The following is an 18,122-nucleotide window of genomic DNA, read 5'->3' as shown; positions in this document are numbered from 1 at the left end:
CGCCTCTTGGGAGGGACACTGTGCGAAACAATAGGGAGCCTTTACCACAGTTTTTAATACAAAATTGATTAGATAGAATTGGAGATATAATTTATTTGGATAAAAAGACAACAAATTATGACCTAAAGTCTAATGCTAACTTCACAGTAGAAAATAATTTGATATGTTTACCTCTGTCAGAAAGAAGTAGGAATAGGAATCAATTGCAGTCCAGGATTACACATTCATATTTTTACCAAAGGTGCACATTCATTAAAGAAAATTATTTTTAAATAATTTATTTTCTCTTACAGTATACACAAGTATCAAATATAGCTGTCGAAGTACTTTATAATGTTTTTGATTTCTCAATAGGATGTGAAACACAGAATTCTGACTGGGTAATTAAATGGTTCATAATACGTACTTTATTACATAGTAATTACACGCTGCCCATTTAAAATGGAACATCAAAATGATCAACCAGTATTATGAAATTATTGGCATCAAGGGAAAATATTGCATCGGTAGTTATTCTGAGATTCCCACGCCGACCGTGTAGGCACTGAAACAATCTGGTTACCAAACCAAGCTTTTAAATCATTTCATCCACTTGTATGTTTCATCACTTCTGTGGTTTCGGTTTCTTCGTCGATAGTGAAGCCCGTGTTCTTATCTTGTCGTAACTCCGTGTTATGAACAGCAAGAGAGACAAAGCCTTTTCCCATCCTTGGTATAGCAGCCACGACCATTGTCTTTCCCCACAGAGAACTTCAAGTTACAAACCTGAGGAAAAATATGAGTTGATTCCAGCTTGCTCATGCGCATATATGTACTTTGTAGTCTTGTGATGCCAATACCTCACATCTGAAGCACTCTTTGTGGAAGATGCGTCCCTCGCTTTCAATATGCTCTGGCAAACTCCCATCACTGCCTATAATTAGCTCATGGCAGGCACTGCACTTCTTCGCAAACTTCCTTAATATATAAAAATCAAAAAGAAACGTTAGGCAAGAAAAATGACCAACTGGAAGAAAAAAATGACACCTCATCCTAATAACATTCTCTTCGTCTGTTATTGTCATACCTGGCGTAGTCCAGTTGGCAGTAGAGTTCTCCAGTATCCGCCTGAATGAAATCTGTGAGCTGCTGTTTACATGTTACACAGGTAAAACAAGTAGGATGGTACGCTCGTTGGAGTGCCCGAACGAGTCTCTCTCTTATCTTTTGTCCGCAAGACCAACAATGTTCAAGAGTGTTCTGCAAGAATGAGAAGAACAAATATTTAACCCCTAAATTTGATGTGGCTGAAAATATGAATCCAAATTTTGAACTTGTTTCACTGGATGTACCAAAGACTCGTCTTTACCTCATGGCACTTTTCACATTCAGGAACTTCTGCTTCATGGTAGAAGGTTTTTCCAGCCAGAGGGCAATTACAAGTCTTGCACCTGAAGCAGCTTTTATGGTAAATCCTCTCCAAAGCAGTTAACGCTGGTTCTGAAAAAAGAATGGGCTTCTGACAGAATCCACACAAGCCTGCAGTACAATTAACAAAAAGTTAGTGTGCATCATCCGTGCCTGAGAGTTGCTAATATAGATCAGGAAAACGTCACCTCTGCTTTCACTGGGCTTGTCCTTCTTGATCCCATTTGACTCTTTATTTGTAGTCATCCCATGAGATGAGGCTTGTTTTTCCACCTTAAATGCAAAGCACAGAGTTAATGTAAAAATCAATCATTATAACTCTGGAATTGAAAAGCGGATCGATGGAATTTTGGCCACGATGGAAATGTTTACCTCTTTTTTGGGAGGTGGCGACTGGGGTGAAATCGGAGGTCTTGAGACAGGTTTTTGGACAGAAGGAGGTGGAGGAAGGGGAGAAGGAAGAGGAGGACGTGAGAAGACATCAGTTGAACCTGAAAGGTAAAATAGAAAAGTTTTTTTTTTTTTATCAATAAATTAATCAAGCATGGCTGTGACCAGTATCAGTGTCAAAAGTATCAAATCTAACATAATACCTGCAAGATCCCTGTCTTGATTTTCCCACTGCATTCCCATGTCACGTCCTAATTGGACAGATGCACGGCTCACAGATGACGAGTTCTTTTGGGAAAGCTCATCAGATGTTGAGATGGGAGATCCCGTGCTCTTTCGGGAAGGCCCGGCATGTACCCAGCCCTTTTTGGTCCCATCTTTTTGCTGTACCTTGGTTTGGTGAGGTGTTCCCAAGGTGATGAAGGCAGTGGACACTTTCCTGTTGGACTTTTCCGACGCCATGCTAAGAAAAAAAAAAAAACATCCATGGTCGGCACAAAGTCCGTACTGAGCAACCGGAATATTCTAACTCGAGTGAGCGGTCATCAAATGACCTTTTCAAGCACACAGTATTTTATTTTAAATAAAAAATAAAAAGAAAAAATTAAGAATAAAATAAAAATAAATAATAAATAAATATAACCAAAAATAAAAAAAGAAATAAGAAAAAAAGAAACACTCAGTTGTCATTACCTGAGAGGTGAAATGATGTAGTTGTGTCTGTTGGCAGCTTCCCTTCGTCTGCGTCCCAACAGCACTGTGTGACTTGTTGATCTTTCTTGATGGACTTTACGCTAAAGACGCCGTATATAACGACAGAAAGCCACTCCTAGTTTGCTTTCGAACTGCTTCCTTCTTTTCTCTCTCCACCTGGCAACGTCACTTCCGTGCTCACCGTAAAAGGCATACGAGACGAGAGACGGGACCAGTTACACCCTTGGAGTTATCACCTGTAAGGCATGACGTGCGAGTCTACTATGAAAACATGGTTATAAACATTTATTGCTTGATTCATGTTGGCCTTTAATAAAATGGTATATTCATGTACAGGGGCGGCATTACACTGGGGCTTAGGGGCGCTATAGCCCCATCAGAAATCCCCAAAAAAATCCTATATATTTAGCTCACAGTTATAAAACCCTTGAAAGAAAATATATATAAAGTACTGTAAAACAAAAGATAAAGCAATGCTTGTGCAATACATGAGTCCACGTTTTTTTATGAATGCAAGAGTCATAAAGATAATATTTGACCGTAACGAAACGTAGTCTCACCCTTATGCTATCTTCTGGTAAGTCCCCAGGGTGTTTCCAGCAACTTTATATCATTTTCCAGCATAACTTGTTTTATACTGCTTCATTTTACCTCTTCCTCATCACACAATATTTTCCAATTTGGCATGGTATCGGCACATGTCCTGTCATGTACATTTGGTTCATGCAAATAGAGAGCAGAGCAGAGCATGATCTGCGCACAAAAAAATACTGGGTTGTTTTCTTAATCATTTTGCTAGGTAGTTATGGATTTTGAGCGGATTAGCTTACTTTTATCCTGAATTTGGGTTAATTATTTTGACCAAGTTGATTGGATTGAAGATTAGCTTTGGGCAGGCTGAAGCTGGTTGCAATTATGGACAGATTACTGAAGTGAAATGAAATCAGAAACTATCGATAATGTGGTCACAAGTTTTTTTTAATTTATACCAAACATGACTTGTATTGGAGGTTATTATCGTTTTTTTGATGACGTTTTACTAATGCGTTCCCTTTTTCTGTAACTGGAGTTTTGGTCATTATTGGTCATGTTGGTGTCTTCTTCTTCCTATAAAAAGGAGACGTATCCATATTAGTGATAACATTTGGATTTCCTTGAATGTAATGGGGGAAAATAATAAAATCAAAATATATAAATACATTTGCACAGACCTTTATTGCAAGCTGGAGCAGGTCTTGAGAGAACAGGAGGCAGACACCTTCTCCCAGGAAAGTGACAAGGACGTGGAGGACGTCAGACCAGTCTCCCATTGTCAGCATCAACACCAGCAGGGCCCCAAGCCGTAGCACAACAGTGTGCAAAAGGGCATCTGTGCCCGTCTGACGTTTTTGATCCTCTGGGTAAAATAAAATGTTCATTTAGTACAAATAAAAAAAAAAAAGCTAAACACATCTTTACTGATCCCCACCTTGATTATAGACTACCAGCATTGTGTAACAGAGTGTGAGGGGAGTCCAAAACTTCAGCGCATCCTTCTGCGACAGGAAATGCTCATAAACTGTGGCGAAGGAAGCCACCACTGCCACGGCAAAAACCAAAACAACCAGTCTCTGGAGAAAAGCCAGCAGGCTGTGTCCTGAGGAGAGGAGAACAATGCATCTCCCACAGTAACGCTCAGTACTGTGTAATGGATAGAGGCGGGCCACGTGACTCCACAGAGCGTTACAAAAGCTTGCCAGGGCCCAACTGAAGGCGGCGGCCAGGAACAAGCTTAGGGAGCTGTGTGGCGCTCCCTGATGGAGAAAGGAGAGAGTACAGGTGATGCCACAACCAAGGGAAAAGTGGCACTGGACCAGTCCTAGGCCTCTACCACTAGAATCCTAGCAAGGGGGGAAAAAAAAGCACATCAGCCACCAGGCTTGACCGAGAATAGGAAATCTGCTTCTCTGTCTTGACTCACCAGTCGAGCTGATATCCAGGCAGAGACGGCTCGGAGGGAAAATTCCAGCACTATCAGAGAAGAAACTCGAGGGCCAACCAAAGAGAGGAGGCCAGTCAAAGCCCAGAAATGGACAAATGTTCTCCAATTTGTGCTGAGCGGGTTTTTGGATGATGGCGTCGTCTCCTTGCTCTCTGTTTCAGAATCACTGCTCAGAAAGATGTGGAAGAAGATAACTTTGCTGCCTCTATGAACAGCAGAGGTGTCCAAACATTTTTCTTCCCCGAGGGCCGCACGCAATTCATCACTGACTTGCATAGCAATTTTCTTTTTTTTCTCTAGATTTGATACTTAATCCCAAAAGAGACTATCTATTCTGTTTCATTTATCAATCAGACGTGAAGCCATCAGTGCTTCATTTATTCTGAAGTAACAAATGATATGTGATTGGTGGAAAAACCAGGAAGTGAATGAGACAGATTTTCTCTTCTGTTTTCCTGCCTTGCCACCCAGTGTAGAAAGTAAGTAGTACAATAGCGGCATTGAAACATGTCAGTTCTTCCTTTTATACAGACGACAGGCTGCAAAAGTTTGGACATCCCTGATGTACATGACTAAACAATTTCTATTGCAAAAACCTCACCTGCACATTTCAGTGAAGTAGTACACTCTCATCAGGCTGCACAACACTGTTATTCCACATGCAGCTATGATGCCTTGAAAACAACACACACACAAATAAATCAAAACGTTGAGTGTCATAATTTACCCACAAGTCCCTAACTCACCTTGAAAAAAGCAGTCAACTGGATTAGATTCAGTAGGAAGGATCTCCAGGAGCAAAGAAAAGGGAAAAAACATGTTTCTGTTTTCCTTGTGGATTATTTATGCTACAACAATGACATCTAGTTGGACAAACTCCACGCCTTGTTCCTGTAAACCAAGCCTCTGGCTAAAGATTAAATGGATCTCCCCGGTGGCTGCTGATCATTGTGAACACCACTGACACTAAGTTCCAAAGGTCAAAAGTGATTTGACGAGGATTGTCAGTGTAATCGCTGCTTGATGAAAGAGGTTGAAAATCCCCTCAAACAGAGACTGTGAATATCAATCAGGCAGATTCAGATTGTGTCACACGAAATGTTTAATCTACATTGTGCAATTTTTGTTTTCAAGAAAGAAACGTGATGAATGTAATTCATTTACTATTTACAGTTGTTAAACAGGCATTCATAGGATATCTGTAAAAAAAAGATCAACAAACTAATTAGTAACAGCAGCACAGTAAGGTGATTTTTTTGTTGTTGACATTTTGTGAAAAGGTTTCATGTCCAAAATTATTTATACTGCAATCAGCACAAGCATAGTCAATGTATAATCAAATTCAATTATATTAGACCTGAGGTTAGTCCCTGTTAAGTGGAAAATAAATATAGTATGTCTTGTCATTAATTAACATTAAGATGTTTCTAAAACACACTTCAAAAACTAGACAGGAGCTTCTTGTCCAAGCAGCACGTGTTCATTGTTGGTCAAGTAGTTCTTTGTTAATCCTTCTTACCATCCTTCATGGGACGTTTGTTCTCCTTTAACAGTAAAAATAAAATTCATCTTGCAAACGTTAACTCGGGTGCATTCAGGCCTGTCCTTGTGTCTGTCTTTTTTTCACTGCTTGTTGCCTCATCAGATCCCAGAATAGCATGCTGAGAACTGTGTGTGGAGCCAAGCGGAGAAATACCGGCCCCATGCCTTTGTACAGACCGAGCAGGCCTTCAGCTTTGCACACCTTCAGCGTACAATCGAAAAAGCCATTGTAGAGACGGCCCTGAGAAGAAAAAAAACAAACATCACTCAAAGTTGAAATGAGCAGAATCAATGTCCTGTAAAAAGGTCAAACCTTGAACCTACCCTGTGAAAATCATCCACTGGTTGGTTGTAGAGCCGCGTACTAATGACATCAAAGGGTGTCATGGTGATGGCCACGGCGACCCCGCTGATGCTAGCCGCGATTAAAGCCACAAGCCAGTTGGTTCTAGGACTGAACCACTGCGAGGGAGGGGAAAAACGGTAAAGGTTTGCACCTGTTGCGTCGGAAAAATGGCAGCCGTTTATAGCGGAGGCTACTTGTACCTGGGAACGTAACACCCAGTCCTTGGCCGAGGTGAAGGTTGCCAGTTGAGCAGCTGAACCAACCATGACGCGAGGCACGGCCCCATTCACACCTCTCCACAGTCCAATTAAACCTTCTTTTCTATAGATAGTAACGAAAGCATCAGATACTCCCTGGAATGAAAGAAAAACGTCAGTGATTATCAATCACATATTCACGTGCGTGTACAATTTAAAGGAAAAGAGTATCAGGTTTTTTTTTTCCAAGCTTCAGTCATTTTACTCATTTTTAACAAAGTATTAAAAAAATAAATATACCTGTATTTTTATACTGGTTGTTTGTTGAGGCACAGTTTGTGTTAAAAAAAAAAAAAAAAAAATCCAATGCTTTAAGCAGAGTAACACCACCACATAGCCCAACGATAGCATTTCTAATGATGTGTTAGCATCAAGCTAGCAGTAATTAAACGGCAAAGTTGTGTGTGTGTCGTACCACATGGTTATGTTGATGGCCCACTGCTATGGCTTCTACAGTTTGAGCCTGCAGATGTGTCTTCACCTACAAATGGAGGAAAATATTTTCATTTTGTTGTCATTTTTTTGGATATAGCAAAGGCTTGTGATTTGAGCAGGGGGGGGGGGGGTGTAAACTTTTTACATGCGCTGTACACCCGGATAAGGTCAGAATCAGATTCTGTTGGCTTTACATTACATATGCTCTACAAATCTTGTTAACTAGGGCAGAAGAAGGGTTGATTCATTGTTTTGGCCATTCAGCAGAAATTTGCTGAAAAACCTATGTGGTCTTGACAAAAATAGATGTAGGACATTTTAACGCACAGTGACACAACGGTCGACATCTTCTACAGTATCCGAATAGGAAAAGAAAGTTTCTTCGCTTACCAGGTAGGCAGGAGAGGCAACGAATGCCCCAAGAGCCCCGGCGCCCGCTCCTGATAGGACACTTCCTCCATGGTACGACGTGATACCAAGAGCTTCACAGTAGGAATAGCAACCCAGCCTCACGCCGTTCATCAACCCCTGGTAGACCAAGCCGACGGAGAGCCCCTTCTGAAGACCCCGGAGTCCGTCCGTACGGCCCACCACCCAAAGGGCCTGGAGGACCCCGCGGTAGTGCTTCTGATAGGTGCCCCGTGCACGAAGCTCTCCCTGAAGCTGCAGACGGGTCTTGACCACTTCTAAAGGGTTGGTGAAGACACAGGCGGCGCAGCAGGCCAAGGCACCCAGGGCGAAGTCCAGAGATGGGGGTGGCGAAGGGGTCAACGTGGCATGAGGCACAGGTGCCACTGTGGATGCCATAATGTGAGAAGGCTACAAAACTTCTGTTAGGAAATCTGCAGGAGAACAATTGCCATGTCTCAGAGGAGAGAGTTACACTTTGCCCTTTGAGATAACAGCCGTCTTCATCAGGAAGCTGCTTGAGTGGAACATGGAAGCCAGAAAGAAATGTTGTCAACCAGTCACATGATCCTCCTCTGTGTAAACGGCTGTCTTGTCTTCTATTAAGGGAGGTGTCATCTGCAAAAGGAGAATGTTTGCTTTTAATATAAAATGCATTGTCACGGGCCATATTGTTATGTTTCTCCTCAGAGAGCCGTTAGACACAACTGCAAAACCTTGTAAATGGATAACCTCCTCATATTATTCCAAACACAAACTGATGGACCTAGGTTTTAAATGAAAGAGGTTCTGTGACACCCACTCACTATTATACAAATGAAGACTTTTTGTAATCTTCGTACATGTTTTAGCAAGAAACATAAAATAGAGACATGTGGTTTAATTTATTTGACACAAAATGATGAAGTTTCCTGAACCTGTGGATTAAATGATTCAGTGTGTTTTACAAGGATATATATTTCTTGTTGAAAGTGGAAAGAAGGTTTTAGTTGCTTGCACATTTGCATAAACAACTATTTACAAATAAGTCATATTTCCAGTCTAGTTCTAATAATTTTACTGACGTGGTAAGTCATTCAAACTAACAAACAATCGACACAAAATACGTCATTGCTGCATATGACACAGAAAGTTGTCATGTTTGAAGAGTAAGTCCAATTTCATGCAATGCATGCAAGTTTATTATCATCTAAATACTTTTTGACGACTGCATTCATTTAAAGCAAGAAATTGAACGAGCAGTGACACAACGATAATGATGGGCTAAAATCATTCAAACTAGCAAACAAACAGATGGATGAATGACACTCACGTGATAAAGTACCCCCGATCTTCGCAGTGGTAACTTTTGTCTCACTTGGCCGAATGTTTTGATTTCGCATTCGGCTCCATTCTTCGCTCTCCCAATGTAAACATGTGTTCATTCTCATTGTCAGTGACTCCGCCCAGCTGCAAGACCGCAGCCAATAGGGACGCGGCTCAGTCCGCCACCTCACCACTGTACAAATCTCCACCAATCAAGCGTCTCGTATGGTCTCCCCAGTGGGAGCTCTATGGGTAAAAGGTTATCGATGGCGAGACTGGGGGACTGAGTGGACTCAGTGGAAGATCTCGGGTGAATACGGGCAGCACAATTGGTGCTGACTCAAGGTCAAGATTGTGTAAACAAGTGAGGATCATCAAGGGTCGCAATTTTGTATTGTGATGAATTTTATAAATAGAAAATATGGGCAGTTTCTTAGAGTCAAACTGTACTGAACAAAATCCACAAATGTGAAATACCATAAAAACACTTACTAATAGTGTTGCTATTTTCTGTAGCCGCTAGAGGGCGTACTTTGATAAGGATACAATAGTATCAGCTTAAAATGATTGATCGCCAGTTCTGATTCTGTAAATCAAGCACAGCAAACATTGACAGAACAAAAAGTCATCGAGGCCTTTACTGTTTTACTATGTTTATAGTACAGTGCCACATCTCTCACAACTTTTAACCACCACCGTGCATTAACACGCGCATACACATACACACACACATTCACACATACAATTTTCAATGTAAACATTGCAGGCTTAAAGAGTGATACCAAAAGCAAGGTAGTCGTCATGTTTCTGTCAATAACATCCTTCATTAAGAGGTCAGAAGACGACAGAAGCGGAAATGTTATGGTCCGGTTGATCAGCCTAACGGGAGCTAATGTCTTGGCAGTCACGATTTTTATTCAGTGTGGCTAAGATAATTCGTTTTGCAGAAGCCAGGAGGAAGTAAATTGTGAAGTGGAACATCTAGATTCCTCAGTAATCCTTCCTACAGAAAAAGGCCTTGCGTGTCAGTTCCCTTGTGTGGGTCATGGGCTCAACCCCTACAATCCCAACCCTGGCGTCAAGCTCCATTATTACCTCTTTGCACGGACAAAGTACAAGGCGTTTGTCTTAGGGTAATACTTCACATTCTGTTTCTTGTCCATGAGGCCTCCGAAAATAATAAGCTCCCCCCTGCCCTGCACCACAGTGTGCAGGCTGGTCTCCGGTGGCCCCGTAACTGCAGCGGGGGTCCCGTTTCCATAAACTCTCCAAGCCACGGTGCCGGCGCTTTTGGCGCGCGACACATCCAACACGTACATCTGCATGGGCTTGCAATTGATGCAGACCGACTGATACAGAGGTTTACCTACGTTTAGACTCTGGGGAGGATGATGGCCCAGGCGCCGGGCAATCGGCGGGATAGGGTGTCCGTCTGCTCCGGCAGCCTGCGGGGGGCTGGAGGAGGACGACGGGGGAGTACCTGGGGGACCCGCTCCGCCGATTGCTACGGGAGAAGCTCCCTGCGTTTGATAGGAAGGCGACGATAACGAAGACGGTAAAGATAAGGAAGATGTGTTTTCCACTGCCTCCAGGCCTCGTCGTAAGGCAGAAGGGGACACGGCTCCCGGTGGAGTACGCGGAGAACCCGTTGGGGGGGTGTGCAGGCCGTTAGTGCTGGGCACTTCGGGATGGTGTGCGGCCTCCCAGCTGAAGTCTGTAGAAGCAGGCGGATGGGTACGAAGGGGCGGAGATGCAGCCTGAGCAGGACTGGTCCGCGGCGACGGGGAGGAGCCATTCAATAACGGCGGATGGGGAGCCAGAGGCGGGCTGTCGGGACATTGCGAAGGAGACGGCTGCTGGGAAGAGGATGGGCTGCCGTCTCTGGCACTTCCTCGGACTGAGGGTCGGGGCCTCAGCGTTCCCCATCGGCCGTTAACGCACGGAGCCTCTTCGACAGCGCCCAGAACGACGCCGGCCGCCCCGCTCCGCACGGGGGACTGAGAGCGCAAAGAAGGCGGTTCCGGGCCCAGGGGGGAGGGTATGGCACTTATGGGGGAGGGCCGAGAGTTAAGACTTGGGCTGAGTGGTGCCCGGCCCGAAGGAGCCTGTGAGAAGACCACCACACACTGGCCCACCTTGAGGGAGAGTTGAACGACACGCATCAGGGACATTGTTCATTTAGGATTTCAATCAATCGCCATTCGTTCGAGAGAATTACTCTGCAAGCGGGGTGGCACCAAAGCTCCGGGGCACCGTGGTCCTCGTTCTCCACCTGCAGCTGCTGCCACCTCCACGCGGGGGCTTCTATATGAAGCAGCCAGGCATCCTTGAGGAGCTTTAACACACAGTCAAACACTCAGGTAACTGCATGGGCAAGGCTGCTGACACAAGTGGCAAACTGGCGACTCAAATACACTTACAGCATTGGGGCCTCCACAACCTCCCAAGATAAGCAGCGTGTGATCATCAATCACAATCTGTCAGGAAATCATCAAATCAGAGATGCATTGCCAACAATAATTAAAAAACAATCATTTGGTTCTGCTTTTTTAGACCTGTGACTGGCCACCTCGTGGGTGTGGGCAGGGACCAGCTATGGGTGGTTTGGACCAGGACCATTGTTCCAGGTCCAAAACCCATACCTCATTACTCCTGTTGAACACACACACAAGTTAACAGCCATACAATGAGGCGGCGTAAAAATATGTAAATTGTACGCTTTGTTTAGTACAATGCATAAATAAACCCAGGATGAGAATCATACATTTGCCGTGCTCCCAATGAGCCTCCAAACACCACCATGACATTTCCGATAACAGATGAAGAGTGGCCGGCCATGGGCGGCGGTCCTTGTGTTGTAACAATGCAGTTCCACCTGACACAGAAGGAATGCACATGTAAATCAATGCAGAATGTTTCAAAACAGTCCATTTCTTCCCACTCACCAATTCTTTGAAGGGGAGTAGGTGTGGATTTCATCGAAAAATCTCTCAGGTTGGTGCAATGGGTAAGGACTTGGTCTAGTCCAGCCTCCAAACAGCACTAATAGATCTTTATGCATTACCAGAGTTGCTCCAGCTTTTGGAGATGGATATGAGCCTGGAGAGAGAAGAACATTGAAAACATCACATGGATCCACTTTTCTATTCTTTCCACTGTCTTACCTGAAGCTAGCGGGCGAATCCACTCCTTGCTGTTCAGGTCCAGTCTCCATAAATCATTAAAGGCAGCATTGCAGCTACTCTGGGTGCAGCCCCCAAACACATACATGGACTGGTTGGAGTCATAGTAACACGCACCTGCCGAGAACATTTAAAGAGAACTTGAATCCGAAAGTGCACGAAAGAATTTCAACATTTTACAATGTATACTTAAAAGTAAGTGTCCTGACTGTGTGAAAAGCGCTGAGTGATTGGCGTTCCTGGATACGGGTATGTTCGACTTTCCCACTGAATGTTTCCCTCCTGGACAGCTCTCATGAAACCATGATAACACTGATAAGCGACACCTAAAAAAATATTTGCAAAAGCAGCCCCTTTAATATTTAACCAGTGTTCCTCGTCGGCTGTGTTATTAAAATAAAAATCACTTACCTTTAATGAGGCGATACCACTGCTTGCATACAAGTGCAGCTGTTTTGTGCTCCTGGTAAGGCGACAGGAAGGACAGGATGTATTCAAGGACTTCCTCTGGCAACTCCATCATGGTTCTCCTTCCAGCTTTGGCACAAGAATCTATGTTCCCTTCTTCCCGATAGGACCCCATCTTTGATTCGAGGCCCTCTATTATTCCAGCGGGGTCGGCGCCGTCGTCCTCTGTGTCCATGGCAACAAAGCATCTGTCATCATGGTTGGTCGTTTGGGACATTATGGTCTGTTGGGACGAGATGATGGTGATACATGTGTGTGATGTTCAATAAAGGACAATTGTCATCTTTCCGGCTCTACACACCACAATGGATTTGTAATGAAACAAACAAGCTGCATTTTAACTGCGGACGTCCAGCTTTAATATTAATAGTGATCATTTCAATTATTTATAAACATGACAGCAGATCTGCAACACTTGCAGTTCTAATTCTGAGGTTAGCACTGGAAATAAAATCAGGTATACTATTTTTACTTTGTAGTGGTACAGTATTAAAGTGCATTCCAATTCAAAACAACACGGTGACTTAAAACTTTGCAAGTTTCAATTGTTTTGTTGTTTGTGACGGGCGGTCCCCTAAACACACATCCATCCCACTATCTCGTTAGCAACAAGACAACTACTTTACCATCACAACATAACGGAAATGTTGTGGTTCTCCTCTTTTTTGGGGGTGTTTGATGACTGCTGGGGACGTTCAAAAGCAGTATTTTGAAGAGTGTCTTTCATAACTCGTTGTTTTAACGGTCGTCTCTCGAAGTGTTAATGCTAACAACCCTCACTACAGCTGGCTAACTTAACACTAGCTGCTTGGCTAACGCCTAGGACTGTTTGGATAGCGAAGGGTACCACAGCGTTTTCATTCAATGCACAACCAACAAATTGATATAAACCTTCAAACCACTTCATGGTACAATGTTCCAACTACTCAACAGTCTCGGTGATACGAGTAAACGGGTGCTGACTTCCTTGTGTACTGCTGTTAATCTGCGGCGCTAACGTTAGCTTCAACAGAATCTGTGGGCTAATTAGCTGGTCCGGCGGACACATAGTCGGGTTTTTTTGTCAATGACGCTGTCACTTTCAGGCCTTTTTTGCTGCGAGAGCGTCAACAGTACCGCCGTTTAAGACGTGCTCTTCCGTGACTGTGTTTAAAAGGTCGCCTCGTTCCCGGGTATCAGCTCCGGCGTGTCCTCAGCAGCCTCCAAGCGGTAGCCATCTTCCATCTACCAACGGCGTCCTCCGAAGTACACCGAGCGTACAGCGACACTCCGGCAGCAGCGGCAGCAGCAGCAGCAGCAGCAGCCTCTGGACTGCCCCATTGGCTGGCTGGGTGGGTCCTCCGCCTGGGCGGTCTGAGGCAGACAAGGGAAAGGGAGTACAGTACGGTACCACACAAAAATTAAAAACGTTTGCCATTGGAAAGTCTGCTTGCTTTCTGGATGTACAGAATAGAAAATTGACCCAGTATTTTAAACGAAAAGCTATTTATAAACTAAGATTACATCATTCGTATGGATTAGTTATGCCCAAAAGACCTTAAATACTTCGGCAGGAACTTTTACCCAAATAATTTTCCTCTGCTGCACACTAGTCTCATTGGGTTACAGTAATTTCGGTCCAGGTTTATAAAAAGACTGGACTATGCGATCGGAGTACGCCGTAGGGTGCAATTGCTATTTCTGGGATGCTGCGTTCAAAGCCGTTGGTTATTTGATCATCATGTAAAAAAAAAATTAAAAAAATTTGAGTAGTATTTTCACCAGTGCCTGTTGATAAAATAAACAAACTGGAGTCACCCTTACAAATTCGTGTCTGTTAACCTCTTGCATGATGCTGTATTTGACTGCAAGTCATTTAAAATCAAGAATCTGAATGAAACTAACCTTTAATAAAAAAAAAAAATACACACACTCACCATTGTGTTCGCAAAGTTGCGTACACTCTCTGCTTTATGTGTAACAAATAAATGCGATAAATCTGTGCAATGTCTTAGCAATCACATTTTTGAAGATTTAAGTGTGAGAGGTGCTTGGAAGAACACCAATGCCGAGTGGATGTGACGCCAAACATAAGTATGAGCTGAGGCACCACTGTAACCAGGAAGGGTAGGTCGATAGCTGGGCTAATGAAAAGGTTGGCAGTCCTGTGAAATCCGTTTCTTTCATAACATCGTCAAAAATTTGGCCGAATCTTGGGGCGAAACGAGCTGACGTTATTACTCAACTTTACCCGCCCCGGAGTCACATACTGCGCGGATGGGAAATCGCAGTTAGCTGGGGTTGAGGAGCCTAAGCTGGGCGTTTGTGGGCTATTAAAATGGAGGATGAAGAGGTTGCCGAGAGCTGGGAAGAAGCGGCAGACAGCGGGGTAAGAAACGCAGATAGGGCAACCTTTACTCTAAAATCTTTGTGCCGATCTACTACGTTCCAGCGATCGGCAGCGTCCGGGTACTTTATTTGATATTGATCAAATTTTGTGCATTATAAATAACTAGCCTATTACTCCCCAACAGGCCTCGATGTCGAGCGACTACATTGGTCAAAAGGAAATGTCAATTTCCAGCACATTTGTTATTTTCCTCGGTGTATGTTTTTCAGTTTAATTTGCTTTGTGCGTAAATAAATAGTTTAGAACCGCTCTTTGCACAAATAAGGGCCAGAGCACACTGCAATGGAACGTCATAATCGTGTAGCTATTAATTAGTCACGACAACTTCAGTCTTAAGAGCCTTCGTTACTATTTACGGTTTGGATTGTAAACGGCCATACGTGTTCGTAGTGTTGGAAGAAATTGATCATTTTTGTCATGGGTCTCGGTTTCATTTACCACGGAAACTAAGAATGACGTCACTTCCGTGGTTCCGTTAAGTCGGAAATCCAAGATGGATGCCTCCTGTTAACGTTGTGTACCCCCTTGCCTCAGGAGTCATCTCCACTCATATGAAAATAATTGTCAAAAATGTTGCATTGCACACTAGTTCATATATGACAAAACTCTTTATTTTAAATTAATTAATTGGTTTCAAACTTTGTATTTTAATTGTATGTGTACAACTTATTACAACTTAACTTATTTTGAGTCATTTGTTTACATTTCTGCCATGATGTCTGAAAATATATCTTAGAGTACTTGTGTAAAAAAAAAAGCATGTACTCTATGTTTTCAGGAAATAGAGAGAAGACTTGAGGCAAAGTTGAAAATAAACCAGCAGGCAAAGTAAGTAATAATTCATGAAAAGTATTTGAAATGGTTACAAAATAATAATATTGTTCTGGGGAATCCTTATCTGTGCAGGAAGGCCACTTCAAGTTCACCTGTGAGAACTGCAATTGTAATCCAGGACGAATCTCTTCCAGCAGCACCGCCACCACAAATTAGAATTTTAAAGCGCCCGTCAAATAACGGTACAGCGGGAAATCCTGCATCATCATCTCGACCTTCCCAGCAGATGAAGTCTTTGGCACAGAGGGAAGCGGAGTACGCGGAGGCTCGTCGGAGGATTCTGGGTAGTGCTTCATCTGATGATACACCTCAAGACAATCCAGGCCAAGATAGGTATGACTTCTCAGCAACAAAAAAAAAAAGACATTGATTCTGCTCTAAATGAGTAATTTGTCTTTCTTCATTTCTCCAGGCCAGTACGTATGGCTACACAGCCACCAGAACCAATTCGTCCCAACAATCACGCGATCCGCCAGCCTACCGGGCCTGACGGTACCTCAGGCTTCCGACTCGGCAGATAAACCAGATCTTCCTGCTATTAAGGTCAAACGTGTTCCCAAGAGCAGTGAAAGGGTGTGCGGTATCAAGAGCAGAGCGGTGTGTGAACATTTGAAGATAAACAATGCGCTGGTCCACCCTCTCTCTACCCAACTTAACTGGCATGGTCTTTGCCATCATCTGCCTTTGTCTTTTCCCTACGTGGAGCAATAGAAGGAGTTGGCAGAGACTAGCCACATCCTCGTCTGTTCTACGCCAGAAGGAGGCTTTTGCCTAACATCCCTAAACACTGTGATACTTTGCTATACCATGAGGTGCCCTTTGACACTTAACTCGTTCGCAGGCGAGGGCCGGGATGGCCGGCCAGGTCGGGCACTTCTGGGTGAATTCAGTAAGTCTCGGAACAACCCCTGGAAACGAATGAGCTGGCCCTTTCATGGGAAGTTGAGCAGGTCATGCCTTCCGATAAGACGGGTTCAGGCGGTTAAGTATTTGTGTTAAATTAGTACGATATGAGGCACTAGATAAAAAGTCAACCTGGTGTTCCCCTGAAGTCACGCACTTTGCTGTTTGTGTTTTAACACACAAGGGGTGCAAAGGAGCTGTCCACGCGCAATAGTGTAGTGGTGACTGCCCAATGGTCAGCCAGATAAAATATTCAAAGGTTATATTATTCAAGCAATAACAAAATGTTTTTCTTTGTTTTATTTTCAGTCACTGTCAGTGTTGAAGTGGTCTCGTTTTCTTTGAATTGCATCCAGTTTTTGTTTCGCAGGGTTTTTTTTGTCAAGAAATTCAATAGATTATAGAAGAGTTGAATTCAACACAAGAACTGCCACATGAAATTGTAGAGACTTCAAACAGTCCAACTTGCCATGCAAAGCATTGTTATTTTAAATGTTTGGACCCATTTATGCCTTAAATCCTCACTGACAAACTTGCTTATTCATCTAGTGCTTATTGCACTTATGAATGTCGCGTAAGTTTTAAGAAAATAGGAAAAAAACCCACAGAACTTGTCTGAAGTACTCCATAATTTACTTTTAAAAGAAATGAAATTAAATATGTTTTGTATTCTAAACCATTGTAAAGAAAAAAAATCTACTCTTCTATTTTACACAAATGAGAGAACGATTCATTCATGAAATAAATATCACACAAATCCGAAAACAACTTCATGCTGAAATGTTAAAACAATTTGTCAAGTCAAAATGTCAAATTTGTCTCTACATTTTCTCAGTCTCCCTTGATGGACATTAGAAATATTGCAGTCTGATTATTACCTCGCTTAGAATTCATTTAGGTTGAGAGAAAATCTTTTCACATGTCAAGTAGGAGAAATCCGTTATGTGCTAGGGTTTGTGTCTATTTTGATATTTCATCTGGTTTTCTCTGTTCTGCCTGTGAATGGAATGGCCTCTTTCTGTATGCATTGCTCTCACTAGGTTTCTAAATGACAGGCAGCAGTCACATTAAACCCGAGAAAGGTCACAGCATATGCTACTAAAACTCTATTGCTATCACGAAACTCAGGGTAGCATATATATTTTCAAAGCGCTGAATAGTGTGATGCAATGCCATTTATTTGGGACTCTTGCTTGCCTGGAAATGCTTTAAATAAGGCACAAACACGGATACCCCTGATAAATTCCTTAAAAATACGATTTCATCACCTCTACAAAGGGGAAGCGGATTCATAAAATTTACATTTTAAAGTAGTGCTCACACTCTCCGCAACTGTCAGAAACATCGAAGCTCAGTTCTGTCACAACATCCATATAGTGTGAGGCTTAATTGATGTCATATTTGGAATTCTGAAAATTCTAATGGAAAAAAAATCCCTTTAATAAACCTACCATAAAATATAATGTCTTGTGTTTTATGTGATTCGGTTGATTCCTCTTGTGGAAGTTTGTGATCATGTTATGTGGGCATCACTTCGATTCTCAAACTTGACAGGCTTTGT

General features: G+C 43.0%; 5 protein-coding genes across 8 annotated transcripts; 1 reads left to right on the top strand and 4 right to left on the bottom strand.

Annotated features, from left to right (window-relative positions):
• Nucleotides 1-95: 95 nt before the first annotated feature.
• On the bottom strand, nt 96-3,317 carry fblim1 (filamin binding LIM protein 1). The gene is made up of 9 exons (XM_085925065.1): nt 3,072-3,317; nt 2,491-2,747; nt 2,001-2,260; nt 1,780-1,898; nt 1,596-1,680; nt 1,349-1,518; nt 1,067-1,239; nt 840-957; nt 96-765 (listed from the first exon to the last, which is right to left on the bottom strand). Exons 3-9 carry the CDS (start codon nt 2,257-2,259, stop codon nt 673-675), a joined length of 1,017 nt encoding a protein of 338 aa, XP_085781191.1. The 5' UTR covers nt 2,260; nt 2,491-2,747; nt 3,072-3,317; the 3' UTR covers nt 96-672.
• Nucleotides 3,312-5,591, bottom strand: LOC147049295 (transmembrane protein 82-like). The gene is made up of 6 exons (XM_085925064.1): nt 5,239-5,591; nt 5,094-5,166; nt 4,472-4,658; nt 3,980-4,391; nt 3,723-3,907; nt 3,312-3,618 (listed from the first exon to the last, which is right to left on the bottom strand). Exons 1-6 carry the CDS (start codon nt 5,309-5,311, stop codon nt 3,526-3,528), a joined length of 1,023 nt encoding a protein of 340 aa, XP_085781190.1. The 5' UTR covers nt 5,312-5,591; the 3' UTR covers nt 3,312-3,525.
• slc25a34 (solute carrier family 25 member 34) lies at nt 5,587-8,921 on the bottom strand. The gene is made up of 6 exons (XM_085925067.1): nt 8,793-8,921; nt 7,463-8,098; nt 7,053-7,118; nt 6,581-6,733; nt 6,359-6,496; nt 5,587-6,275 (listed from the first exon to the last, which is right to left on the bottom strand). The coding sequence occupies exons 2-6, from the start codon at nt 7,877-7,879 to the stop codon at nt 6,087-6,089; spliced, it is 963 nt and encodes a 320-aa protein (XP_085781193.1). The 5' UTR covers nt 7,880-8,098; nt 8,793-8,921; the 3' UTR covers nt 5,587-6,086.
• A 482-nt stretch (nt 8,922-9,403) lies between these two features.
• Nucleotides 9,404-15,262, bottom strand: fbxo42 (F-box protein 42). Of its 4 annotated transcripts, XM_085924321.1 has the most exons (12): nt 14,352-15,262; nt 13,552-13,788; nt 13,062-13,120; nt 12,379-12,658; nt 12,177-12,293; nt 11,950-12,084; nt 11,731-11,884; nt 11,550-11,660; nt 11,341-11,437; nt 11,206-11,262; nt 11,004-11,120; nt 9,404-10,920 (listed from the first exon to the last, which is right to left on the bottom strand). In XM_085924321.1, exons 3-12 carry the CDS (start codon nt 13,062-13,064, stop codon nt 9,877-9,879), a joined length of 2,115 nt encoding a protein of 704 aa, XP_085780447.1. In that variant the 5' UTR covers nt 13,065-13,120; nt 13,552-13,788; nt 14,352-15,262; the 3' UTR covers nt 9,404-9,876. The 4 variants fall into 4 exon arrangements, with proteins under 4 accessions (XP_085780447.1, XP_085780445.1, XP_085780446.1 ...); XM_085924319.1 differs by lacking the exon at nt 14,352-15,262 and adding an exon at nt 13,999-14,094 and having other exon boundaries at nt 13,062-13,788; XM_085924323.1 differs by lacking the exon at nt 13,062-13,120 and having other exon boundaries at nt 9,405-10,920; nt 14,352-15,261.
• On the top strand, nt 14,452-18,007 carry LOC147049292 (SUZ RNA-binding domain-containing-like). Its single transcript, XM_085924324.1, has 4 exons — nt 14,452-14,803; nt 15,603-15,652; nt 15,731-15,991; nt 16,071-18,007. Exons 1-4 carry the CDS (start codon nt 14,753-14,755, stop codon nt 16,177-16,179), a joined length of 471 nt encoding a protein of 156 aa, XP_085780450.1. The 5' UTR covers nt 14,452-14,752; the 3' UTR covers nt 16,180-18,007.
• Nucleotides 18,008-18,122: the final 115 nt, after the last annotated feature.

This window comes from Syngnathus leptorhynchus, chromosome 11 (genome assembly GCF_054491065.1).
Source record: "Syngnathus leptorhynchus isolate UIUO chromosome 11, UIUO_Slep, whole genome shotgun sequence".
Taxonomy (NCBI): domain Eukaryota; kingdom Metazoa; phylum Chordata; class Actinopteri; order Syngnathiformes; family Syngnathidae; genus Syngnathus; species Syngnathus leptorhynchus.
Note: the sequence above shows the minus strand (reverse complement) of the source record. Positions and strands in the feature narration are given on the sequence as shown.